This window comes from Athene noctua, chromosome 1, assembly GCF_965140245.1.
Source record: "Athene noctua chromosome 1, bAthNoc1.hap1.1, whole genome shotgun sequence".
Taxonomy (NCBI): Eukaryota; Metazoa; Chordata; class Aves; order Strigiformes; family Strigidae; genus Athene; species Athene noctua.
This window is the reverse complement of record NC_134037.1, coordinates 83,520,777-83,548,578: the sequence shown is the minus strand read 5'-3', so window position 1 is coordinate 83,548,578 and position 27,802 is coordinate 83,520,777. Positions and strand designations below refer to the sequence as shown.

Below are 27,802 nucleotides of genomic sequence, written 5' to 3'. Positions count from 1 at the left end.
GAGAGATAAAAAAACATGGGTACCTTTGCAGATTTATTCCAGCAATAAACTTGTTTTGTCATCAGAATCCTTTGCATTTTTTTAATTCAAGAGGATTACATGAAGTTTCTATCCTAACTAGGTTTTGGACTTCACAGAATAAAGTTAAGGGGGAAAGAGAAAAGAGATTCAGGATTAGAAAGTGCTCCTCAAAGTATGAATACAGGGATGGAGTGAAGCTTCCGAGGCAAGTCCTGCACAGTGGGAAACTTGCACCGTTATTTACCACTGGGACCAAGAGGCAGAAGGACCAATGTACAGGCAGTGAGTGCTTTTCAGAATTTATTGTAAAAAATAGTATTAAACAATAGGAAAAAAGCCACTCCTTGTTCAACCCACCACATATTGCTTTATGTGGAAACAATGGAAAAATGTGACATAAATGTATTTACCCTTTCCTATCCATATGTCAGATGATCCCAGCTACTCAGGACATGCTCACGGGAAAAATATTGGCACTATCACAGCATATGGAAGTGGAAATAGAAAACATGCAATATTTTGAGTTGCAGCTGGGACACCTATTTCCTGGAGTCTAAAGATCATGTTGTTTTATCTGTTTTCCTTTAGCATAATGTACATTATCAGAGACTTTCATAACTTCAGACACCAGCAGAAAGCCCTGATTTTTTGCCAACGGTGACATACCCACCTCAAAGATAAATGTGGAAGTCAGAATGTCTGCCTTACTTCTTTTTGCAATTTCCTTTGCATAGGAACATGCACATGATATAGTTCCTGCTAACAGATATTTAAAGCTTGGCTAGCCCTTTTTCATGTGTAACAGTTCAACCCCACTGGAGGTCCTCAGGGCAGCACAAACAATGGAGAACAGATTTCTAACACCTCACCGCATTTGGTTTGGCCAAAACCTGCTTGTCCTAACACCAAATTATTCATGTTAAACATACTTGGCAGGTCTTCTACTTTTGTCTACAAACAGAAAGATGTGAGATTCTGCATTAAACTGCATTGCAAAAAAATGTTAACTAATACATTCCACAATTAATTTTTTTGGTGGATTTTCTAGCTCATGTCAAAACTGTGAAGTACCAATGTTAGCTTTAACAGAGCTCAATTCAAACAGAGCCCTAAAATAATGAGTGCACAGTAGTATTTACCTGGTGCAAATAGATTCATTAACAACTGGTGAAAAGTTGACTTAGCTTCAGTTCCATGCTCAAAAGCGTTAAACAGAGATAACTTTAGTTACATGGCACTTTTAAGACCACCTCAGTTTCAAGTCAAGGGGTGAACTTACACATTGGGTGTGACATTAGTACAGAATCCAAATACTCAGAAAACAGGTCAGCAAAAACCATGGATAATGCTAAATAACAGTACCTAACCATTTTTTTTCCACTGCTGTGCTTGCTGAAAACTGATAGCAACCACAACAGTTTGAGGTGACTCACACATCTGACAGTCGCTGGTGTAGAGGACAGTGGAAATTTTGGTCATTCTGAAAGCAGATACAATGGAGCAATACGGGAAATTCCATACCAAGAGGACAAAGTCAAACATTCGTTCTCTTGCACATCATAAAAAGTACTTTTGGTTAAAAATTACCACTGCAAACAATCTTCTCATAGATAAAACTAAAGTTGTCTCTACCTAAAAAGCTTTGAGAAGGGTCAAAACCCCACAAACCATAACTAGAAATCTTTTTCTAAGTCCTCTTTCCTTCTGAGTTGTAACAGTCTCCTTATTTTAAGAAAGGCCCTCCTCTTGGTCAATCAATTCCGTTTTGGTGGAGAACACATCAGCCAGCATGTGCTTTGGAATTTCAGATCCCCGTACTTTTAATGTGTAGCAGGCATTCTCTACTTTTGCCAGGCTCTGTTTCAAGGTATACAGCTTCTTAGATACTTCATAAGGTCCAGTGTTGCCAATGAAAGTAAACCCATCATAAATCTGACGTAAGAACTGGCTCAGTTCAAAAGGCGTATCTATGTCACCATTTCCAACACTGCCGATGCACAGCCGCATCAGCTCTCCAGTTAGATCAGCCACTCCCAGCAGGTAATCTACAGGTGTTACCTTCAGGCTCCAAGTGTGTGGTGGTTTATCATGGGAATTGGAGGTCTGAGGACAGAACAGAACAAAGTCCAGTACAGAGAACAACGAAAAGCAGTTTATAATGGTTCAAATACACACTAACTTATTTAACATAACTGGTAATTAAAAGCATTTGGGAAAAGTAAATTGCATGGCACTTCCACACAATCTGATTTCAGAAGTACTAATCTCCTTCAGACATACCAGAAGGTATGAAAGCATCATTTCCACTTGAGATGTGATTTCCATTCTAGCAAAGCATGATAAACATGCCCTAATTCTACCATCTCTATTTGCAAACAAAGTTATCACGTCTCTGTAACAACATTTATTTGCAGTTGCCTTTTAGGTACTCTTGTTTAGGCTGACAGATCTCAGCGTAAAAGATTTAAATTTTCCCTAAATGGTCTGTCCAAAGCTACCAAAGCAATCAAGAATCCAAAATAACCTGCATTATGAAAACAAATTGTGATTTTGTAATAGCATCTGGAATTTTCTACAAGAAGCTGATGTGTATAGTTCCCTCAGGTGCATTTGATATCAACTGCACTCATTAAAATAGCTTAAAAAATACTTCATGAAGAAAACTCATCACAAAGTTTCTCCTATACCCAAGTTACCAACACTTTTTTATTGCCATAATATTGGTAACTTGGAAGACAAGACAGGTTTCTTCCTGTTCCCTTGCTCCCATAACATGCTATCCACCCGAATTCACAAATCTGGTCAGATGTGTATGCAGGGGTTAACAGCTTTCCAGCTTGTTAACACAGGTGTGCCACAATGGGTTTGCCTCTGGTAAGAACAAATGAACTTAAGCTAAAAACTTGGCTTCTTTGCAAATATCTTACAAAGAGAATGAAGAAAGAATAAGAAGTGCTTTACAGCAGAATCTCTTCAATGGAAGCAGACTCAGGAATTCATCTAAAGCAGCAGTGCTGTGCATTACTGTACACTGCACATGCACTGCATGTGCATTTCTGTATATTACTACAAAATCACCTTTTGTCCCCTATCAACAATCTAACTGTACTCAGTTCACTGTGGTCGGTGGCAGCAGTTTGTCCCTATGCAAAAAATTCTATTTAGGACAGGGTAGGAACATGGGCAAGTCAAGAAACAGCAGATATGGTATTAGGGCCAAGGTATGATGGAACACAAGATTGTCCTCTGAGGGGAAGCATCAAGATCAACTCCAGGAAAGTTACCAATGACCAAGCTAAGACATACGCCGTGCATTTTAACAGAAGCTGAATACAGTGCCTCCTGTGTCTAGTTCAGCACCAGCAGTAAGACTTCATTCATGGAGTTCATGCTGCTTCAGATTGGTTTGTCTCCCCCAACTTCTGTGACATCACTATACACCGTTAGGCCTTAGAGGCAGTCCCAGCCATTAAAAAACCCCTCCTCTACATTTGTTTGCTAGTATCTCACTATCCTGGATCTTTCCCCCTACCAGAAGTAGTTCAGTTTGCTCTGAATAAAAAGGATATGAAACTTATTAACTTGTATCCCAAGGATTTAGTTTGCTACTTGTCAGAATGAAAAGCATGTTTTGAACAAGTGAGTCAAAGTCCATATGTATATCTAATACCATTCCACTAACTGGCCTTGTTTAATCAGATGACAAAAGGTGACTAAGCCTACTCATTGCATTTCCATCCCAGAAAGATGTTTGTCACATAAGAAAAAATTTTACCGTGTTTGTTGTTTCTTCTCTGTCTTCTGCTGCAAATATTAGTTGTTTGTTGATCTCTTCAACACTAATCAAAGATCGTGTCTTGATAAAGTACTGAAATGAGACTGCCTCAACGTATTCTTGAAGTCCTGCAGAAACAGATGAATTAAGCTAATGTTTCAAACTTTCCAGCAATGATCCATGCTCACTATTTATTTTTTTTAGAAATCTTAAGTGAGACTATTTTAAGGTTACTAGCAAAAAGTGATAACTAAAATAATCCAGAAATAACACTGAAACATAATCTAACATAGCACACTTCTGAAGTACAAAAACCAGACCAAGAATACAGCAGATAAACATTTTCCAGATTTTACTCCAACATGACCCAGCAATTTTACCCCAACATGACTCACAGCCCAAGCAGCCAACCGTGTCCTGGGCTGCATCAAAAGCAGCATGACCAGCAAGCCAAGGGAGGTGATTCTCCCCCTCTACTCTGCTCTGGTGAGACCCCCACCTGCAGTGCTGTGTCTAGCTCTGGAGTCCTCAGCACAGGAAAGACATGGACCTGCTTGAGCAGGTCCAGAGGAGGCCACAAAAATGATCAGAGGGCTGGAGTACCTCTCCTATGAGGACAGGCTGAGAGAGTTGGGGTTGTTCAGCCTGGAGAAGAGAAGGCTCCAGGGAGACCTTATAGCAGCCTCCCAGTACTTAAAGGGAGCTTACAAGAAAGATGGGGAGACTTTTTAGTAGGGCCTGTTGCAACGGGACAAAGGCCAACGCTTTTAAACTGAAAGAGGATAGATTTAGACCAGATATAAGGAAGACATTTTTAAAAATGAGGGCAGCAAAATACTCAAACAGGTTGCCCAGAGAAGCTGTGGCTGCCCCCTCCCTGGCAGTGTTCAGGCCAGGCTGGACGGGGCTTTGAGCAACCTGGTCTAGTGGAAGGTGTCCCTGCCCATGGCAGGGGGTTGGAGCTAGATGATCTTTAAGGTCCCTTCCAACCTAAACCATTCTATGATAATGAGAGTTTTTCAAAATCAGCATTTGTATGTTGGAGCACACAGATTACTATTTCATGAGTTCACAAAGACACAATGCAGAGAAGAAGACTGCAGATAAATCAAAAGCAAGGCTGCTCACCTACAGAAAAAAAAAAAAAAAAAAAGAAGCTCCCATTGTTTCATCTTACTAGCAACAGGAGACACTTGTTTAAAACTGAGTTTCCCACTTCACTATTTTGTGGGAATTCTTGAACAGGCTCCTTAAAAGAGGCAGGTTCGGCTAAATTCATGTTCACGACAAAGCATCTGTTGTTACAAATCACTCCAGACAAAAACAAACAAACAAACAAGGCAGGCACACACACACACACACACACACACAAAAAAAAAGGCAGGGCTGTGATCTCCAATAACAGCAATGACAGCTCTGTCCAAAAGAACTTACAGTCTAAAAACAAGACATGAAGGGCAACAAAAGGAGTTGCTGTGTTGGCAAGGAAATAAAAGACTGGATAACAAATCTAGTTTGTACCAGATTTATATGCCATCTGCAGCAATTACCTCTCACTACCTACTTAGCAGATTATGATTTTCTGTATGCATTATAGCAAAGGTGAGATCTAAAAAAGAGCTTGGATGTTCAGACAGCAACTTCACAGCTTCTGTCAGTTTTTCCTTACATGCAGAGACCAGATTTGGGGAAAGCATGTGGGAAAAGTTCATACACAGAAAAGCTGAAATTGGCACCATCAGTGGAAAAATAGCAGAAACAAACCTGGAACAAACAACCATGGCAGGACTAAGGTAAAAAAAGTTTTGAAGATAAAACCAATGCATGTGTATATCTGACCTATGGACAGAGAAAGCACCAAAGGAGGACATTAAATGAACAGACTGTAACATGACAGAGATGACTCTAGCAGAGCCGTTCTGAGCCATTTTAAGGGTTTCATTTCAAGAGAAGTGAAGAGGTGACACTGCCGCATCATGCTGCAAGACAGCCAGGATTAGACAATAGTTTTGCCGGTTCATAAAGTGAGAAAATGTGGAGGTACCCAAGGGTACCAGAAGTAGAATCCTAGTTCCGTTAGAATCATCTCAAAATTCTCAACTGACCTCTGCAGGGCCAGGACCTCAACCTACAGAGATATGCAGGAAGCAGCAAATTTACACTTCACCTGTATCAAAGAAAAAATTCTAAATCAAAAAAGAACATAGAATTGAACAACAGATGAGGGTGGAAATACCCCCAAAAAACTAGAGGTAACCTCAAGGGAAAATTCAATTGTAGGTGACTTTCCACATTACAACCACAAAGGCATGATGAGTGACCTTCATTTTTTCTTTTTAAATGTGTATTTGCAAGGTGAGCAGAGGCAATTCAGAACGACAATTAAGCCTGTACCCTTTATGCTTCCGTATAGCAGCAATGGGAAAAGCAGAATAAACATCCAGCAACCAAAGCCATGCTCAGCACAAGCTGTTCACGGATCAGAACACACAAAGGGAGCTGCAAGGCCAATTAAATACAATAATTTAATCAACTGAATTTGGGTAAAGCATTCTGGCCAAAAGCAATAGAAAAATACTAGATAAAAGGATCTTCTAAGATAAATAACATCAAAACTTGCAGAGAGGTAGATTTCATCACCCGTTCTTTTCCTGCCTTACCCTCTGATGTAACGCAGCCAGTAATCCATTACGAAATTTTGGCTTTTTCTGTAGATAAGCTGTAAGCTACCAGATACAGCAGCACTCAACATGACAACATCTCTGAGAATCTCTCTCTGCTATCTGTGGAGAAAACTATCACATATGAAGAATCAACTTGGCATTTTCCCAAGTTCTCAGAGAGATCAAATCAGCTTTCAAACTTTTTTGGTAATCAGTTTTCTAGATCCATCATAACTTCCAGTTTCAGTTCACTCCACTTTACTACTTCACACGTTTTGTCCTTTTCCAGGATAAGTGTTTGGCTCTGCAGTTCATGTGTTTTTATTCTTTTTTTTTTTTTTATACAGGCATACTTATATGCACGTATACACACTCGCATTTTTACTTCCGCTCATCGTCCCACCCTAGCTGACATGTCCCACTCTTCTCCTCCCTTCTTCTGTTTAATGCCACCATATGAATGTTGCACACACAGTCTGGTTTGTTATTTAGTGTCACCTTTTCACAATCCATCTCCTACTATTTACAAGTAAGCCTTACAAAACCTCATTTAAAGTCGTTACCATTATAAATAGACTGGTAACAAATCCTGGTATCAACTACTTTGCAAAAAATACACAAATTTGACTTCTTTTGTTCCTTTTTTAAGTCCTTCTTCCAGAAGTTGCTACAACATGACACTTCCATGACCCAAGACCTTGAAATAAGGTGTTTCCACCTGCAGATAGAAGGATGTTTAAACATGTTATATTTTAGCTTAATGGTAGGACATCCGCTATTTTGAGCAAACGATCCCCAAGGTGAATAACCCCATCCCATTTCACTACACCATCCAACAATACCTTTCCCCTTATGGTCTTGTTTTGGACTTATTCCAAAATTGGCTTATTTACAGATTGAGCTGCCAGTAAAGGAATAGTTTGTAGCACTGCCTTTTTTGTAGGGTTTTTTTTTTTTTCTAGCACACCAACCGAAAATCCCAATTAAAAGCATTGTATTATTTCTACTAGCAATTCTTAAAATTACAGATGTAAGGTAAAAAAATGCTTAAGTATTTTTGATATTTTATTACATTTACTCTATATAAATAGCTTGTACTAGTGATAAGTTCCAGTGACCCAGTATAACAGCTTCCTTCTACATTTTGAAATTTTATTTTCTACATAAGAACTAGAAAGTTACCCTGAGATACCTTCTAAGCACATATTATCTATAAAGGAGGAAATCTGTGCCTGAATGTTTGTGCACTTTTTTTGCCAGCTGTATCAGCTGATATTCAAGACTTGTCTACATATGCAAGTACAGAGACAGAACTGTTAAGCAGAAACTTAGTAAGAAATCAGGTTTCTTCAAAAAAACAAGTCATGGGAGCACTCAAACAAAGAGTCAAATGAATGCAAAAGGGGTAGGAAAAAATAGTTCTATTTAAAAAAATGAGTAAAGAATAGAAATTCCTTGGTTGCAGGACTCAGGGTAAACAGAATCCAATTCCACCTGAGATGTACATGCCTGCATGCATGAAAGCTTTAACCCAGAATGACGAAAGAGGTGAAAGTTTCCTCCTAAACTTGTTTACTTCACTTTCTCCTTTAAGTATCTGTTCAACAGTTTAAATATGGGTTAAAATGGATTTCATGCCTCTTCAGTTCTTAAGGTTAGCAATGCCAATGCTACCTGCTATCTTCCCAAACAAGCTGCTGCTTCTCCCTATTTCTTCTCAAACTCATTTTCCTTCTATCCCTTTGTCCTCTTTCTCTCCTCTTTCTTTCTCTATATCTTTTTATTCACAGAGCAGTCTGTGCTGATGGTTGGGGACACAAGCACATGACAGCCTGTGTTCTCTTACCCAGTTCCTCCCCTAAACCCTGCAGCAGGAATCCCAGGCCCATAGCAGCCACTAGAAAGATAGTAAGAAAACATACACAGCAAGTTTCTTCTAGGATCACTATATGAAAGGTGGGGCACGAAATCACAGGGCAAGTCATGTGAAATTACCCACTTGCAAATTCATTACAAAATCAAAACAGCACAGCCACAGATCTATCTTATCATCATGTTTAGGCTGGCAAGTTATAGTCTCCTTAAAAAAACCAAACAAACAAAACCAACCACAACCCCACACAACCCAGAAAAAATAAGTGTTGTATTCTTGTGTAAATCCCAAACACAAAAATCAAAGTTAAACTGGAGGGCCCTTACTGCTAACCTCTGCAGAATATTGGGAGGATGGAAGACTTAAAGAACCCACTTCTACAAGTATATTGATCACTGAAGGGGAGAACTGGTGAAATAAGCAAATAATTAACAAGGTACATCAATTTAAACAAGTACAAGCAACAAATTTAAAAGTATTAATACACAAATTAAATAATTTTGCCTCAGAGTCAGCGTACTATTAGGAAGAAACTGACAATTCATACCTCGGTCTTCTTCATTTACGTTCTCTGCAGATTTGGCAATGATTCCTTAGATTCACAGGTCTCTTTCCACACATAAGTGACAAAAACTTAAGTAATTAAACTGATGCCGTGAAACAATTCAACTGCTTTGTTGATTGTGTGCATGAAGTCAAAGGTTAATTTTATAAGAGTACACTGAAAGAGCATAAAGCCAGCTATCCTCTGAGACAGGCATGCTCTGGACATCCTGTTGTGAAAATGTCTTTAAAGAATAATTCTAACAGGGATGGATTTTATAAAATGGGACTAAACAAATACAAATGGAAGCACTAGAACAAATGTCCATAAAAGCTTATAAATCTGGGGGAAAAAAAAACCTGGTTCTATTCACTGAGTAATACTTCAAAAGCTGAATCATTATGGCAGATAAGGCTGTAAGTAGTCTGAATTTTTAAGGGAACTGGATACAGAAAAAACACAACTAAGTCCACATCCACATAAACAAACTGCTCCATGTTATCAATCCAGTTTTGAAATTACTTTAGTAATCAGTGCAAACCCAGATGTGAATATTTGTCAGAAAGACTTATTTTTAACAACCTTGAACTTTACAAATGGAATATAAATAAAGAATGTATAGTACATCTAGCAGTGATTTGTCTAAACCAGTTTAATATTGTATCAGTAATCAAACCGATGCAAATTTCTCATATTGAGCCCTGAATGCTTTGTTGATGAGTCAATTGCTACTCAACACATCTATGACCACCAAGTTCTGTTCCCTTCTAGCTGCATGTGATATTTCAGATACTGAAGTGTTAATATTGTTTGCACTTTGTTTAAAGCTGAATACACACCAACTTTAGGGAAAATGTAATCCTGAGATTAGCCTGTTTTCCCAGTAACTACAGAAACAAATATAGGCTCCCTATTTAATAGGCACAGGTGCCTGTGAGAGTTAAATTATTTCCCCAAACAGGCATAAAACCCCTGCAGAGAACTGCAAAGACTATTTTAATCTCTCATTGCAGAGAACAGTTTAATCAAGCCTCTTTGTTATTAGAAACATGTACATATGACAAATGCTATGTTCCTTGCACATAACTCATCACGCATGAAAAATTCACAAGCTTTCATTTCGCTCCTAGTTGAAGACCTGAGGGATGTACCACAGTTACTTTTGTAACCATGTTTTTTGTTCTGACGGGTTTGTTTTGTTTATTCGCCAAAAAATGTAGTGATTCTGAAGAGCAGCCTATGTTCTACGAGTACTTAAAAAAAAACAGAAACAGAAACCCCCCAAACTATTCCTGTGACAAGTAGTCTTCTTGTAACTACCTCCAATTGCCTTCATCATTGATACAGATGTTTAAAAGCCAGTCAGACAGCAAATTTTACACTATGTAACAGCCTTGAAGGGAAGGGTTCAAGACACCAAAGAAAGGAAGGTCTGACCCAGCCAGGATGTTCAATGATCAAAGAAGAAAGAGCACCTAACACAACTTAAGTTCAAACCTCAGTGAAAGTTCTCAAGGTGATGATGTTTCCATGCAACAGCCCCAACTCACTAGCATGTAAGAAATACCAATGGTGGCCATTTATCCTCATGAATGGTGATATGATAAAAAAGGTACATCACCACTCACCAACCTCTATTTCTCACCACATGACTGCAAAACGAAAACCTAATCATGATATGCTATACTATTTGTTTACTGGAATGAAGCTCCTCCGTGACACATTCTGCTGTGTGGTTTTAAACAAACAAAAAAGGTACACAGATTTTTTTTCTTGGTCTTCTCTCATGTTCCACCTGCACTTGGTTCCTGTACAGGCTGAAGGGCTCTGGTTTGTGAATGACTGCTTTTAACAGCTGCAGGGTTGAAAAAATTCCTGAGCCAGAGCACAAGGTTTCCTCCATTTGCTACCTATGAAACTGAATTAAAAGACAAACAACATCACCAGATTTAGACTGTCATGTCAATGACTGCAATACTTGCCATAATAACACCACAGGACTTTAAGACAGTTAGGTCTTAAGTTAGAACCAGGAAAGGACAATCTTTCTTTGGCCTGATCCACAGCACACATCTTTAAAAGACTGTATATAGCTTCTCCTAACACACTTATGTTGCCTTCAATGGCTCCTGCTGAATTTATGGTTTATGCTGAACTCAATGGCTCATTCAAGGATCAGCTAATAATCACTGCTCACATAGTGCATGCCCTGTTTGGTCATGTCTGACTTCACATTCATCTTCCCAGGTTTAATTTGAGTTTTTGCGTATGAACATACAAACCCTGCAGCAGAAAGTTAGAAGTGAGAGGCTGTGCAGTTGCTATTTTTTTACTTTCCGTGGAAGAACCTATAAAAAAAAAAGGAATGAACCAGAAATAATCAAAGGGTAACAAAATGCAACAAGCTGAAAGTATCAAGTTTCAAATAAGAAACTTGTAGCGTGAAGAAAATCAGTCTGACAAAATTCATTGGCACACTTGTTGATGGAAGAACATCAGAGACACAGAGAAAGAAATTAACAAAACTAGATCTGATAAATATTAGCTTATTCACTGCAAATTCTGTTAATTTTCCAGTATAATCAGGAAACTTTGTTTCCATTTCTGGCATTTTACCTTTCACCCACAACAGCAAAGAGATTAACTTTAATTCATCAGTTACATCCTGTTCCTGTGTTGCTGTTTTCCCACCATCTTGCAGAAACCTGATTGCTTCCTTCATGGATAGATTTTCTTTCAAGTTTTAGGTGTATTCAAACTTCTTCCTGGGTGAGATGTTTACAATTCATGACACCTTCCTCATGCAGTAAAAAGCTTTTCCTTTGTATCGCCAACCTATGATTAAATATGCCACCTATTTTTATTACAGTTTTTAAGCTTTCCTAAGAAGAAAAACATGTCCTACTTCTACTGTTCCTGATGTGCAGAATAGTTCTTTACCTTGGTATTATTTCAGAAATACCTAGGTGTCTACAAATACAAAGATAGCTAGCACAGCTTGAGTATGAGATGTTCTTTCCACAAGTGAAGGAGTTAAGAACAAAAAAAACAGGTAACAGAAAGCATGACATAGATGGTTCCTTTAGTTTGTGTTCTAATGCAAATCCTTCATACAATACCAAAAAACCCAACATTACTTAAATAATCAGTAACTTAAATCTGGCCTGCTTGGATGGACCTCAACTCATCTCCACAGCACTGCTTACAGCATCATGTCGGGTGGTCCTACATACTGCTGTTAAAAAACAGTATTCTAGCACAACTGAAGTATTTCCTTTTCATCCACATAGACTAAACTGACTTTGTCCAATCCAGCAATGCAGTTTGCTGCAGTATGATTGCATACCTAAAGTGACTCTAAATGGTATAAGGCAGGAGACAGAAATAAGCTCCATTATATCATTCTCTCAGAACACAAATAGTGCCTGCACCAGAAAAATTATGTGTTGGACTGCGTCAATGCTGAACTTTTACACAGAATTTCCCGCAGAAGCAGTCAGAGCAATAGTTCTGACAAGGTGCTGACATTTTACAGCCTCGTCATCTAATCCTATTGAGAGCAAGTGCAGACATGATAAAGAGCTAATGAGCTCCTCTGTGCACACCACTCCACTCACCACTGCTGCTAGCACAGGCACACAGCAGAAAGGCCAGCCAACAACGCTCGAGTTCCACCTACTATCATCACCCTATGCTGCTCTACTGAAGAAGCCCCAAAAGAATTATGAGCTCCTCATTCCGTATCTTGTCTTATGCACAGCTATCAGCTGTGAAGATAATACCACACCTGTACTTGCTCCAAGCAGAATCTAATAACCGCATTATAAAAACATCAACACATAGTTAAAACTATCACTTCTAGAGGTTTTTCAGTCAAGCTGTCCTATAGAAAGTCATCTCAAATGCCTTACAATTCTCTCACAAGCCCTTTTATTGGTAAGGAACAAGAAATTGAGTGGGTCTTCAAACAGCTACAGATTTCATTTAACAAAATCATGTTTAAAACATACTCCATTCAATCCCACACAGTGCCAGCCTATCAAGTGTAACTATCTTGGCCTCCCTCTGCATTACACAAGTTTTGTGTTTATGCAGAATAGATTTAGAACATGCTTCGAATAATTCCATAAATGCTAACATGTTGCAGAGCACCCTCTTTCTCGTCTTTAAGACTTGTAGAGGTCTTTCCTGTATACAATTAATATTTTTCCTAGTATTTTAGATATTTATATATAAATAAAAATACCCAAACACAGAGATATACATATATAAAATCCTGAAAAATTTCTTCCTCCCCTTCATAAATTCGTACAATTTTTTTCAGTCCTTCTCTTGCACAATGTCTCACAAGAATTTTAAAGAAACAGTATACATTTCCTCACAGGATATATAAGGTATACACTGCAAAGTGGGGTAAAGGAGCAGGAATTCTATATTACAAATAGTAAAGCTTTAAAAATATCAACAAAGCAGAACATTCTAACATAACAAATGAAGAGCTCTACATTAAAAAAAGACTTCATTATTTCAGTATCTCTTTGTTTGCTTGTTTAATCATCCCCTGGGACAATCTGTACTGTTAAGAAACGTGTAGAAAACAGTCATCAGTTTTTGTTGTTGTTCAATTAGTGCTATACTCAGTGTTTGAGCTCATGCAAGTGTCCTTTGGGGAAACGTCCTGCGTGCCATTAGCACTATTCTTAATGAGGGAAAGCATGAAACTCCTTTAGTGCTCTGCCAGAATTGTTTTATCTTCAAGTCAAAAGAACAACTGCTTGGAGTATCCCCAAAAAAAGCATTTAACAATTACAAGTGGAAAACAATATTCCCAAGCATTATACTCATAGAACTCTTCTATTTATAGGTTAACAGTTATTATACTGAATAAAATATGTATTAGGCAGCTTTATTATGCAGACAGTCATGATTCCCCAGTTAAGTCTGCTACGATGGTTTCCATTATAAGCCCAGTTTTGATCCCTTTTACTCTTTCTGTGAGAGGTAGGGTGGGGAACAGGAGGATGTCTCATGTTTGGTTTCAAGACAAAGGAGAATATTTTTAGGAAGTTTGAGGTTAATTGGACAGGCTGCTTTTGAGATATGGAACATAGGCGTTTCTTTATTCTTTTTTGAAGAAAAAAGCAGTTTAATGGCAATGTTTTTGTTCATAAAAAGCTTTTTAACTAGTTCTCCAGAATTTCTTAAAAATACAAAATCAGAATTAAAAACCAGGTGAAAAGAAGGTCAAGACTTACAGCTCTAGGAAATACGTAAAGACAAAAGATCTAGCACTTTTCCTAGCTACATTTATTTTCAAAACATGCAAGCTTTTTCCACTGAAAAAAAAAGCAAAACAACAATTAAAGAACACTAGGCTTAAAAACAAAACTAAAAGCAACATTCTGAACTCTTATCACTGTTTACTTCCCAATTACAGTTCTTCACAAACAGTGAGAGGCAGGGGGAATAAAGCATTTTCTCTCACCGTTGCTCTTCATCTAACTATCCCCTCATTCTTCGTGTCTCTAGGTTTTCTATCTCAGCATCATAATGCTGACATCAAATATACTCACATCTCTGACACCTCCTTGATCCTAGCTTCAGCATGACCAAGATCTACAAGCCTTAAGCCTTCATATTGCTTTTTTTGCCATTCCAATGACTCACTGGAGAGCAGAGGATTTAACGAACAAGGTAAGATAAAGCTCTGGCTAAAAGTTTGTACGGCATACTTGTACACACAAGCTCATTTAAACAATGCTAAAAGCATTGCTTGTCTTCTCAGTGGCACACATATATTCTAACACAGCCCTTACAAAACATGCACAATGACACACCAGCTGACACAAACTCCCCTCACAGAGGAGCAGCATGTTGAAGAGCTTGGAATTTAAGTAGATGCTGTGTATGACCTATAGAAATTGGATGAAGGCAACTTACTTCATTTGGATTTTATATACAGTCTTCTTAATAAGGCAAGAACTACCTAATTACAGCAACAACGGGGAGATCATAGGGCCGGCCAGCATTATCATAGAATCACAGAATAGTTTGGGTTGGAAGGGACCTTAAAGATCATCTAGTTGTAACCCCCCTGCCATGGGCAGGGACACCTCCCACTAGACCAGGTTGCTCAAAGCCCCGTCCAGCCTGGCCTGAACACTGCCAGGGAGGGGGCAGCCACAGCTTCTCTGGGCAACCTGTTCTAGTGTCTCACCACCGTCCCAGTGAAGAATTTCTTCCTTATATCTAATCTAAATCTACCCTCTTTCAGTTTAAAACTGTTACCCCTCATCCTATTGCTACACTCCCTGATGAAGAGTCCCTCCCCACCTTTCCTGTAGCCCACTTCTATAAGGTCTCCCCGGAGCCTTCTCTTCTCCAGGCTGAACAACCCCAACTCTCTCAGCCTGTCTTCACAGGGGAGGTGCTCCAGCCCCCTGATCATCTTCATGGTTTCCTCTGGACCCATTTGAGCAGGTCCATGTTCTTCTTACACTGTGGGGCCCAGAGCTGGACACAGCACTGCAGGTGGGGTCTCACAAGAGTGGAGTAGAGGGGGAAAATCACCTCACTTGACCCACTGCCCACACTTCTCTTGATGCAGCCCAAGATACAGTAACACAACTGATGAGATTGCACTGACTTGCCACTTGACACTTACTCGTGTCACCTGAAGAGAGGAAAAAGGTAAAAGCACAGCCATTCCCAGATCTAGCTCCAGAAATGCAGTGGGGGGCTGCGTATTTCTATCTTTTAGTTCCATCCACAAAACTGCAAAGTTCAGGCATTTGTTTGAGAGATTGCACACCTGATTGCTCGAAAGATGGACAGCAGAGTCTGCTTCTCCTCCCCATTATTATTTAGTGTACTAATTAATAACTCTTTGTCATCCTTTCTTCCTACCTAGAAAGGTCCGTAAGATTCACCCTCTTATGTTGTCTTAAAACTGTAGTAAGAAAATTCTTTAATTTTGTAACAATCTCACTCCAAGTCCCATGCAAGCGTTATGGATGTGCTATTATATATAGAACTGTGTGCAGTTCTGGGCCACACAATTTAAGAAGGATGTTATGGTCCTAATTGCATCCAGGAGTGCAACAAAGCTGGTGAAAGGGCCGGAGCAATTTCCTATGAGGAGCAGCTAAGGAGTTTGGGCTTGTCTAGTTTGGAGAGGAACCTCAATTGCTCTCTGCAGCTTCCTTGGGAGGGGAAGTGGAGAAGGAGGTGCTGACCTCTTCTCCCTGGTATCCTGTGATAGGACACATACGAATGGTTCAAAGCTGCATCAGGGGAGGTTTAGACTGGAGAATTTCTTTACCAACAAGGTAGTCAAACACTGGAACAGGCCTCCCAGAGAGGTGGCTGATGCCCCAAGCCTGTCAGTGTTGAAGAGGCATTTCAACAACGCCCTTAACATGCTTTAACTTGGTCAGCCCTGAATTGGTCAGGCAGTTGGACCAGGAGATCGTTGTAGGTCCTTCCAACTGAAATAGTCTATTCTAAAACCTCTGCAGCTGTGGATGCATTGAGTCATCATACACATGCAGCAGGCCTCTAACTTTCTATAGCCTATAGTAATTTGGCTGGCTCTACAATGTCAATATTAGTCATTTTTAAGAGACTAAGATTTAAAACAATGGGGAAAAGTTTTAGAAACAATGAATTGTTTCTGATAGCATATTTTCAGTTGTTTTCTAAAGAGTTTATTCAGGACCATTTAGGTATTAACAGATATTTTTATGCAACCGATTATGTAGGAGAACCAGTGTAGCTGACTGTGGATGAGTATTTACCAAATACACATAGCAAACTTGAACAGAAATTTTTTCATTAACTTCTCTATTTTCAGGTTGCTATGGCTAGCTTAAGTTTACATATCTTTCATATAAAAAAAAAAAATCTAACTTTTCAGGTTGGAAAAGATGTATTCAAAACCAATAATCTTCTTTTACTCAGAGGAGAGAATCTGGAAGTAGAAACCTAGGTTTGCTCACTTGCTTTATAAGACATGGATACACACAGAAGTTATTGTGCATTAAGTTTCTGTATGTCTGCTATGTAGGCGCACTCTATTACATCTGAGATGAATGCAAGCTAATTCCAGGCAAACTGCCCCTCAGTAAAAACAAGAGGTAGGTACGCCTCTTTGAATTTACCCACACAAAGCCACATACTAAGAAAATAAAGACAATTCACGTGAAGCAGCCGTAACTGGTTGCACCGTACCAGTTTTGCTCACGTGGCAAGACTGATAGCTTGTATCATGAGGTCTCACAAAGATTCATGAGATAGCAGACCTCAAATGCTGTTGTTCTATAAACAGCATTATATGACTCACATGGGACTACAAACTTCAGGGGTTATTCAGACAAGGTTTACAAGTCTCAATGAAATTTTTGTTCATAAAACTGAATGCAAGGATTTTCAGCTTCTACAAGCAGTACTTAAAATCCAAACACATTTTCAACATGTCAAGGTACTCATAATACACTCGGACTAGTATTGTTCATAGTTTGAAGTCACCTGTAGTGTCAGAGTTTTGAATTATCTTTCTTTTCATTGCCTCATTACAGTACTAAGCTATAAATAGCAGCAAGACACAGATTGTCTCTAAGAATAACTACTTCTATTTAATTTGAACAACCCAATGTACCACAGGCAAGAGAACCGAGGAACTGAATTAGAGCCACTGCAGACTAGCATGGCAAGCTCCTTCTGGTTCAGAAGTGCCAAACTGAGTTTTCACTTAAGAGCTGTCTCACTCTTAACAAACTTAAGTTTGTGTAAGACATAAGTACAAGTTAACCTGTGCACTGTTTGTCTCAGATTCCAATACGTTTGAAACAAGATTGATAAACACAAGACACTTTCATGCCGTGATCAAGATGACAAAAAAGCAGCTACATATTTTACTCATGTGTTGCCACAAACAGGTCATAACAATTTAGGTAAGATTCAGACTGTCAGGAAAGATTCAGCAAAGAAATATGATTTGACAGCAAGAGTCATGAAAGCACTGGGACACAGTATCTCAAGGAAGTTAGTAAAAACTGCTATTTACAGAGAGGAGCAGAAAAGATGTGATTGAAACAGATATAAACTCTGATTTAATGCTTGTAACAGAAGCAGAAGCACATTCCTGGGTCTTTAGAAGAAAATACTGATCTAAAGGTTTTAATTCATGAACTTTATAAACTCAAGATGGGATCATTTCACAAGTCAGTCGCTCCTGCTCCCCTCCCAGAAATTATAACCCTTCAGGTGGGGTAAATGACTGTAATGCACACACTCCTCTCAGTCAGAGAGGACCAGCCAGTGCATTCATTAGAACTACTCCCAGCTTCAGTTTAGGTCAGGGTCCAAATTTTTCCAGTTGTAGTCTGGAATGATAAGACGACTGTAGGGAAACAGCCTCTCTAATACCAGAGCCAACTTTGCTAACAACAAAGATTAATCTGAGTCCTAATTTATAACCATATAAATGTGACAGAAATGACCTGCAGCATGAAGAGGAACCACTGCTACATAAAGAGAAACTGAGCTTAGTGCAAAATAGCCTACTTCCCCTATTTTAAAATAATTTACCTGGAGATATAGCTCTGTGGAACTGATACATGTCTTCTCCAATCAGTTCTTGGGCAACCTGCTTAATCTTCCGTCGGACAGCATCTAGCTTGACTTCAGATTCATTTAGTATTTCTTCCCCATTGGGAGCACTGCAATCACAAAACAAGAAACTGAAAGAGCACCTTTCAGATCATGACCAAACAGAAAACGTTACAGATTTTCTTTTACTAACCAATACATTTTCAATGGCTTCAGGAAAAAAGCAAAGCTGATATTGGAATGAGTAACAGTTTAACATTGCTATCTGCTGCAGATTCTGAAAATCTGTAAATTCTTAACATGAAAATAATCAACAAGCCAAACACAGTTCTGGTAGCATGATCATTATTCCAGACTAGAATTTTAATTATTGCTGAAGTAAGAACAATGAGAAACATGTGCAAAGGCTTCAGAAGAGTATTCCAGAAAACTAGAAGTAATTGTACAAGTCCTTCAACCTTTAAAAAAGAAAAATCAGTACTTTGCAATATATTACAGTATTGCATAATACAATACATGACCTACTTTTTTTTTTTAAAGTAATTATGGTCTATGCTATTCAGGAATAGCTGAAATACCTGATTCACAACCACACTATATACTTGGCATTTAAACTTATCTAATTTCCTTAAAAATTCCCCCACCCCCTAATAATCTATATGGTACAGTAGTTTTCAGTCTATTTAAGGAACTACTGATCAACTGGTCTCAAGAAAGCATTTAAAAACAGATTTCTGAAAGTAAAGCCACAATAATAGCAAAAAGCAAAGAAGAAGGAAATAAAACTACAGCATGGAAAGCTTCCACTCTCACAAGAGCATGAATGTCTTACAAAACAGGAATCTAAAATTCGGAGTAAAGAGGAGTTTTTTGTTCTTGTTCTTTCCTCTACCAGTTCCCAGCTATCCAGCCCCTGCAGTGAGAGTAGCTATTTACAGTCAAGGCTGTAGCAGTTACTAGAATTATCACAATGCCTCCTCGCAGAAGTCGATCAAGCTAAAAACAGGGCAACTTCAAAATTCCTATTTGTAACTGTTACTACTATGATAAATATAAACAGTTACTACTACAGCAGAAATGCATTAACAGATAACAAAAAAAAAAAAATTAAAAGGAGCAGGTAGAGCTGTTATAACTGTAAAATATAAGACCAATGTTTGACACATACAACAAGCATTTTATACAACAGGCTATGCAAAGCTTCACATTTTCATGTTATTCTTCTACTTTGTCTGTGGCTTCCAAAGATTGTTTGAAGGCTCATGAGAACACAAAACACATAAAAGCTCAAAACTCCATAAAAAGCCTCTTAGGTTGCAGTATGTATTAGAGTAAACAGAACCCAGGTCACCTCCTCTTTGCATTGATGACCTGCGGTGGGGCTGCAAAAACCTAAATGGTGAAATGACTGCAGAGGCAACTAACCTGAAGGAAGGGTGCATGCTCTTCTCTACCAGCTTGCTGAAAGCTGGAAAGCTCTCATCTGCTGTCACACTCTACTATTCTGATCCCATTTAACACGTCAATAACTGAGAAACCTGAACCAGAATCTTTTAATTCTCTAACTGGAGTGTGCACTCCTTAGCTGACATCCAGCTTAAAGGATGTTTATAGGAAGTTAATTAAATTCCTCTCAACAGAGCATTGTAGCTATTAATCACAAATACAGAGAACACTACAAGGCAGCTTCTAGTTTTCTGCAAACACTTTCATGTCAGTGCGACTCACCTGGTAAACCTATGGAGCAGAAATATTGTTCTTTTGCTTTCGATAGTTATATCACGACTGAGCTTCACAAGCCGTTCATATTTATCATGCCTGGTGTCAAGCTCCAGCTGAAACGCTGCAGAGTCAATCATTACAGTAATAAACATGATTATCACATGTACATAGTGCAGAAGAGCAAAGAGCCTGTGCTACAGTAACTGCTTATGGGCCCCAGCCACACCAGCCTTTTCCCCAGGGTGCCTTTTCTCAGGCTGGGCAGTGCAACTGCTCCTGCATAGGGCACCGCTGCAGAGGCCACCACTGCCCACCACCTGCCAGAGTTGCAACAGACATCATTAATATAACTTCTGTTTAATAAGTCAGGTTTAAATATACATCAACCCTTATGACGATTTAAGGCAACCCAAACAATTTTAAGGTAAAAATACTTGTTTTAACCCGTAAAATCTATTCTGCAATACTGCTGTTTAAGAAAATGACTTAAAGTTTCACCCAAATTCAACAAGATAAATCAAAAAATAAAACCGTAAAATCCCTAAATAATATTCACAGTCTCTAAAAGAAAAACAGCAAACAAAAAAAGGCGTTTGACTAAGGCACATATACTGCTAAAAATACACCATTTAGTAAAAAGAAAGGTTGAATTTCACATCCCAGCCTTGGCCAAGAGTCTAGTATTTCAATATCCCTAAGAAACAGAAGTGCTAAAGCAAAGTGAGATCGATTACATAAAGTAAGATTTCTGACTTACTGATGTAAATTCTCTCTAACTACAATGAACACAGAGAAGAGAGGACGTGTATCTGGTTACCACATTCAAACATTATGAATGTTTCACAGATACCATTAACAATTGATACACCATTATTCCACTAAGTAAGCCATTAATAGATACTTACAAGAAATTCAAAATATTTCCTGCATAACTGTCTGAAGTGTTAAAGTGTCTGTGTGAGAAGACAGTGAAAATAAGCTAAGAGGTTACATTTTTAAGGGGTCTAGCAAGTGAATAACCTTTAGAAAAGCTTAGCAGTTTGCTAGCAATCAAAGTTTAGATGAAACTACAAAAATAACTGTATTTCTCATCATCTTGATAAAAACTTGGTTCCTCTTATCTTGTTCTGTTCTCCCCAATCTTCATCTGGAACCCTAAAATAAGTCACAAATGCTTCCATCGATCTTTTAAATCTTCCATGTGTCTGATTGCTGTGTCTCTTCAAATTCTGAGAGTCAAGTCCACCACTGAATTATCATCAAGAAGCCATTTTCCCTCAGATCACAGTGACAGGAACTTGAGGGAAGGTGACTGGTACTTTCCTTCCTAGGATGCCATATATGCAATTTCCAATTACCATTTACAGATTTCATCTACCAGAAAATTCACTATTCTGAAGATCTACAATATCAGCAATGGCCCCAAGCTCTTCTGGACAGTTGTGGCTTTTAGAGTTCTATGTTAGATTTTTAACCTGTTAGGGACTACTAGCAAGAGTCTTGTCACCTGAAGTAAAACACAGACAAAACTGGTAATCTTTAGCCTAAAAGAAAATCTACTGTACTGTTGCCTAAAACTGCAAAGGATTAGAACCCAGAGGATTCCCCAGGATAACACATCAAGACCGCACTGTCACTTCCTCCACACATTCCACTTTAATGTCTAATCTATCACTGAAAGCAAGGACTCATACTCAATTGATTTTGGTGGTCCAGAATCAGACCATTAAAAATTACACTTAATAAATCTTAACCTTACAAAGCAAGCTAAAAAAGGTGTAATGGAATACTCCTTGGTTTTTGATTTTTACTGTAGAAGACAATCTCTCATTCATTTTTTAGAAATCTTTGGTGCCAACAGAAAACTATGTCAAGTACAACATTTTTCCAAAGAGATGAAAGAGAGCAAAATGTGTATAATCATTTAATTTCACACACTAAGTTGTTTAGATTCCAGCAACATACATGAAATAGTGTACCACTCCAGTTCACCTGACACAGCTTGCTCAACTAGAAGCCATCTGGAGCACACCTTTTCTTAACATTTGTGCCTGACATGGAGACAAAGATCACCAGTGTCTCTGTCTGGGGCTTATAAGCACTAGTGCAGTACGAAGAGTGGATCATTGAAAAGCTGAAAAAAATATGTCCCTTACATCCTCTCTGAAACTAACCAAATGCTGATGACTGGCTCTCATGTGAAAGGAGCAAAACAAGTGTTGTTTTGAATGTGAATTAATGGGAACTTTATGATAAACTGATATGCCTAAGGATGAAAATTTAAGTTGAAAGTACAGTTGCACTACTCAATTCAAGTGCAAGTGTATGTATGTTATTCAGTATAAAAGTTCAGGGGTTAAAGTTAATCATCTGCCAGGCTGACTTACATAGAAAAAAGAACTATGCGTTTTAAAGGAAGCAAGGAAATTATACAATGCTGAAGTGACCACCTGTAACAGCCATCCAGCTCTTCTTCATCCTCCTTAGCTTCATAAAAAATAAGTGGGATGGGGAAAATTCTGTACCAAGAATTAATCTGTTCCCCACACCACATCTCCTTTTTTTCTGTCAAGGCTTCTCATTTCTGAAGCTCAACTTTGCCTTGTTAAGGCTTGTCGAATAAGAAAGTTCAACTAAATTTACTAGAGTTTAAATCTGGTTTTGTGCAAAATCCATAAAAACAATTTGTTGGGAGGGAAGTTTCCACTTGCTTATTTAAGAAACCAAAATATAAGCTAATTTTAAAAAGGCACTCAAACTGAAATAAGTGCCTACATACAGGTCTGTATTAGTTAGCTAAACTCATATTTTTTAAAAGTGCATGTATAAACAGCTACCGACTCGCAAAGCAATGCATCCAGATTTACACTAAAGTAGCTTAGTCATCTCTGCACCAGAGCTAAGGCCAACAGCTAAAAGACCCTCAGTCTCCCCAGCGGTAGCCATCTCCTCCTCTTGTCCCCATGGCTCAGATTTTGCATTACACCTCTACAGATCTTAGTTTCCTGCCATCAAAGGGCCTCATCAGCTCTTCTCTGGCTGAACACTTCTGCAATCAGGGTCAGAACAAGTGGGGTCAGCAGGGGCAACAGCAAGTAGGATGAAAAAGAGAGCAAGTCATGAGTTAGGTGGAGCTGTGTGAAGTCCCTCTCTCAGGACTTTACTGCACAAAAAGCAAAACACCAAGCTCTAAATGTATGAAGCATGAGTCCAACTAGTTTCATGTTTCTCCCCCAGAGAAAGTTAGTTTATTCCATCACTAAATACTAGTAATTTCCTAACAATTTCTACACCACACATTTTTATAATCTGGCTTTCCAAATGCTTACTTACATTTAAAAGACGTCATCAAAGCTGAAGATGGATTAACATTCTCTTTTTCCTCTCTTCTTTGACCATGTGGAAAATTATCATACTTTCGTTTTCTGAACCCACCCGATCCTATTAATAGGAGATACACATAAAAAAATATATTTAAAAATAGAGTAGTTTTGCCAAAGCATAAGCAGCATTAGAATGCCATCTTCAGAGCATTCCTGACTTTAGCCATACTTTACAGGATAGAATAAAGTAACTGGATGAACCTTATTACCAACTGACATCACCTTCACATTAGCATGCTACTTTTTCTACCACATGCCTAGTGAAAACTAGAAAAAAATCCCACCAATTTCAATGGATGAGTGTGGTAGGATCCAAAGTCTTTTTTTTTTTTTTTTGTAAGGTCTTCACACCCTTTTATGTCTCCTTTCTGTAAGGGAATCGCTGCATAGAAATCCTTGTGTGGGCAAGGACCTACAGGATCAGACCTTCCCCCCCCCCCCCCCCCCCCCCTTTTTTTTAAATTATTTTAAATATTCAGCTTGACAGAAGTCAATAAAACTACAAGGTTTTAATCACTGTAATTATTTACATTATGGGTCTTCATGGACTACCATTATCCATGTATTCAAGTTTAGCTCCTACAGCATAGCATCTTAAGTCCTTACACTCTGCCCATTAACCAGTTTCTTCTCTTTTCACACCGATATAGCCGTTCCCTTCATGTGGCCTTATATGCCTCTTCCTTAACCTCCCTTTTCAACCCCTCACCCAGAATTCAGCTCTTTTGGACTGTGTTTTACTACCGATTTACACTTTTGTCCTTCCTTCACCTAGCACTGACTCATTGTGTCATTCATGTTTTAACCACTCCTCCCTCTCATTAAGGGTAAGCTGTATGCTTTGTGTTCCTAACAGAGGCCAAAATTTGGCAAACTCTTACATACAAGCATACCTTTTTTAATATGTGGAGTTCTCTCAATCTCCTTAAAAGAAGAACAAAAGGAAGCTACTTAAAAGTTACAGACGAACATTGGATTTTAAAATGTTTCCGTTTAATTGTTTATTATCCCAAACCAAAACCAGAAGTGGGCGTAGCTACTTTCTAAAAGAGGAAACTGAAAATCATTTTTTCCTTCTTTTCTGTTAGGACATGAGTTCAGGGTTTTGTTTTTCCTGTAGCAGCTGAAAACATTACAAACACAACCCCTGAAATAGTGCAGAGAATTAAACTCTCTGCAGTATTCTGAAAGTTAGGAACATCATAATGACCTACAGGAAAAAACAGGCTCTCCTCAAATGTGTGTGTGGGGAGGGTTAGAAATACAGAGATGAGGTTCCACTAAATAACCAAAAACCTGAGTATCAGAAAACCACAGACTGCAATAACAGTAACTTAGCCTTAATTTAAAAAAATATGAATTAAAAAAGCCAGCTTCCTTGATGCAGAGCTTACTTTCTGGCTGAAGGGAGGTGTGTGAGACTGCGTAGGCTAAAATAACACACAAGCCACAAAGCAAATGCTGCATTATTGAAAATTCGTTACTGCTACAAGCACTTTACAGGCCTAACGCATACTCAGCTTCTGGCTGTAGCAACTGTTTTTTTAACCGCCAAGGATGAACATTCTAAAACTACATTCACAGATATATTTGTAAAGCCCAAGTGAGAAGGCGGCAACACCTCAGAAAAACCGGTCTCTCTCAGCGTGAGGGCAGAGTTCAGTGAACAGAGCTGAAGAGAACCACTGGCTCACGCACAGGCTCCCACCCCCGCCCCCTCCTAGCTGCAGGGCCTCCTCACCGCCTTCGCCAGCTCTAACTCCTCACGCCTCTGTCTCCCACCAGCTCAGGGAGCTGAACCGGCCCCGGAAGGCCCGCACAGCCGTCGGCCCGGGCCAGCCGCGGCTGGACCGCCCCTCGGCCGCGGCAACAAGGCGGCGCATCGGCCGCACGCTCCGAGAGGCGCCCGCCCCTACCCCAGCGCGCCAGGTGGCGGCGGGCGGCCCCACTCCGCCGGGGAGGCGGCACTGAGCCTCAGGGAACCGCGGTATTCGCCTCGCTTCGGCGGGGGCCGCAGCCGCGCTGCGCCACGCACCGGAGAGCCGCCGGGCTCCCACCGCCGCTGGGCCGGGCCGGGCCGGGGTGTGGGAGGGGGAGAGGTACACGCGCGCCGCCGCCGTCACCTTCCTTGCCGCTCATCTCGGTGCCGATGCCACCGCCGCCGAGCCAGGCCGCGTCCCCCCGGCAACCCGCTTCCGCCCCGCGCGCCGCCAGGACCCCGCCGCCGTGTCCGCAGCTCCCGCCCCAACGGCGCCGCGGCGGGGCGCCTGCGCGAGTGCCTGACGGCAAGGTACCACACAGCCGGGATGCGCCGGCTCGTCGCCCGCGGCGTCGGGGGCGCAGTGCGGAGCTGTAGCGGCGCGGGTGGTGATATCGGGCCTTGCTGCCCGCGAGATCGGGTAACGCCGCGGGCCGGGCCGTGCTTCCGAGCAGGCGACGCTGTGGGCAGCTTCTCCGCGACGCCGCCGTGGGGCCTCCCGCGCCCGCGGCACGATGGGACACGTAGTGCTGGGGCGGGGATAGCGATGCTGTCAGAGCGGGGCCGGGTGGCAGAGCTGCGGCCGGCGGAGGAGCTGCGGCGCTGCCCGCCCGCCGCTCCCTCTGGCAGCCGGTGTGTACCTCCACCGCTCTGCCCGACCAGCTGAGTGGAGGGGGTTGGCGGCGTCGGTCCTATCGACTTCTCTCGGCCTGGACCCGCAGAAAGTGGCTGTCATGTCGCCTTCCCCTCACCCACCTCCCTTCTCTCTCAGGCCCTCTCCCCACTCCCTGTCTTATTACTGCCCTTTTATCCTTGTCATCTCAGGACCATGGTGCTTTCCTTCCACGCGAGGTGAATCGGAGCACGTCATCATCCCAGAGTAGCCAGCACCTCAGTGCCCAGTGGGGAGGGGGCTCCGCAGCACCCAGTCACGAGGTGCACCTGGTAAAGGAGGCCAGGGAGGATGCGAACTGACAGTGAGACAGGACCTGGGAACTGGAGACACTTAACTGTACACCAAAAAGATCCGATAATGAAGCCACCTAAAACCTGGAAAAGAAATTTGAGAAGCAGTTGATATAGCTGCAGTCACAGGCAAGGCGGTGGCCACAGCAGAACAGAGGTCCCTGGCCTGCAGGCTGGGAGAGAGTGTCAGGAGGGGACTGTGGATTGCTAGTCTGACCTGGTTTGGAACTGCTAATTCCTGAACCCAGGAATCTGCTAGGCATTTTGTGTGAGCATTCATAGGAGACGACACAGGACTGAGCACAAGGGAGATGGATGCACACTCTAAATATCTCCCTGCACAGAGGGCACTTGATGACACTTCAGTTCTTATGGTGATGAGCTACAAAAAGTCTGCTCGCCCCAATGGATTATTCATGTTTTTTCTTTCCTACACAGGCATCCCGATGTGTTCCTCTAACATGTTTTACAAAGGGATGGGTGTTGCAAATCCTGAAACCAAAAGGCTTGCAAATCATCAGTCTTTTTGCTCTGCTGCTAGATTTAATTTCTTGCCACAGCTGTTGCCTGTTTTAGTAGTTGGATTCCCAAGGAAACAAAACCCAAATGAGCACAAAGGCGGAGTGCTCGCAGCCTTTGTGTGTGGGTGTGCACGTGTGTCTGTCCTTCCTCCCCACCCTTAATAATTTTTGAATCTGTTGGTCAATTGGTTGAACTGATTTGACAGAGGGAAAGAGCCTCCAGGACTGATTATAAACATCCTGACTAGGATAGGGAAAAAATTTTGGGTGGAACTTGCACCTTACTAGAAACCAGATAAACCTAGCTGTGAGATGCGAATGCTTCAGAGTCCCACATTAGCAGAGCCCAGCCTTTGGGAGTTCTCACAGAGCAGAGACACCAGTCCTGGCTCAGGCCTTTGTGTTTAACAAATAAATATGGCTGTAAATTGAAAAAATCGAATACCAGGCAAATCTGTCAACAGATTCAGAAGGACAATAAATCACCTAAGTCAGACAGTAGAGGAGAAAAGCTTTGACAATGAGCTTTAAACAGTCTCTAGGCAGCCAAGCAAGAGTTGCTAAAACCTGGTATTTCCAAATATCCAGAACACGACTCTGTCATGCAGTGTTCAAAATTATTCAGAAGCATAACATAAAAACCTCTCTCTGGTTTTCTAATCTAAGAAAACAGATGTTTATCACATTTGAAAAACAGAGCGATGTGGGACTCTCAATCGCAGCAGAGTACAAAGAGGATCCCGGCAG

General features: G+C 40.4%; 1 protein-coding gene across 3 annotated transcripts; it reads right to left on the bottom strand.

The window, feature by feature from the left end:
- On the bottom strand, positions 1-25,819 carry TSNAX (translin associated factor X). 3 transcript variants are annotated; one of them, XM_074896737.1, is made up of 6 exons: positions 25,714-25,819; positions 23,541-23,648; positions 20,214-20,328; positions 18,465-18,595; positions 3,797-3,924; positions 1-2,124 (listed from the first exon to the last, which is right to left on the bottom strand). In XM_074896737.1, the coding sequence occupies exons 1-6, from the start codon at positions 25,727-25,729 to the stop codon at positions 1,750-1,752; spliced, it is 873 nt and encodes a 290-aa protein (XP_074752838.1). In that variant the 5' UTR covers positions 25,730-25,819; the 3' UTR covers positions 1-1,749. The 3 variants fall into 3 exon arrangements, with proteins under 3 accessions (XP_074752838.1, XP_074752839.1, XP_074752840.1); XM_074896738.1 differs by having other exon boundaries at positions 25,626-25,741; XM_074896739.1 differs by lacking the exon at positions 25,714-25,819 and adding an exon at positions 25,332-25,391.
- Between the last annotated feature and the right edge of the window lie 1,983 nt (positions 25,820-27,802).

Bases quoted from the DNA above. Each gene is read 5' to 3' on its own strand.
- TSNAX (XM_074896737.1), bottom strand. The intron at 20,329-23,540 runs GTAAGTAAGCAT...TTGACTCTGCAG, and splicing joins TTTGATGACGTCTTTTAAAT to CGTTTCAGCTGGAGCTTGAC. The intron at 2,125-3,796 runs GTAAAATTTTTT...TTCTGTCCTCAG, and splicing joins GAGAAGAAACAACAAACACG to ACCTCCAATTCCCATGATAA.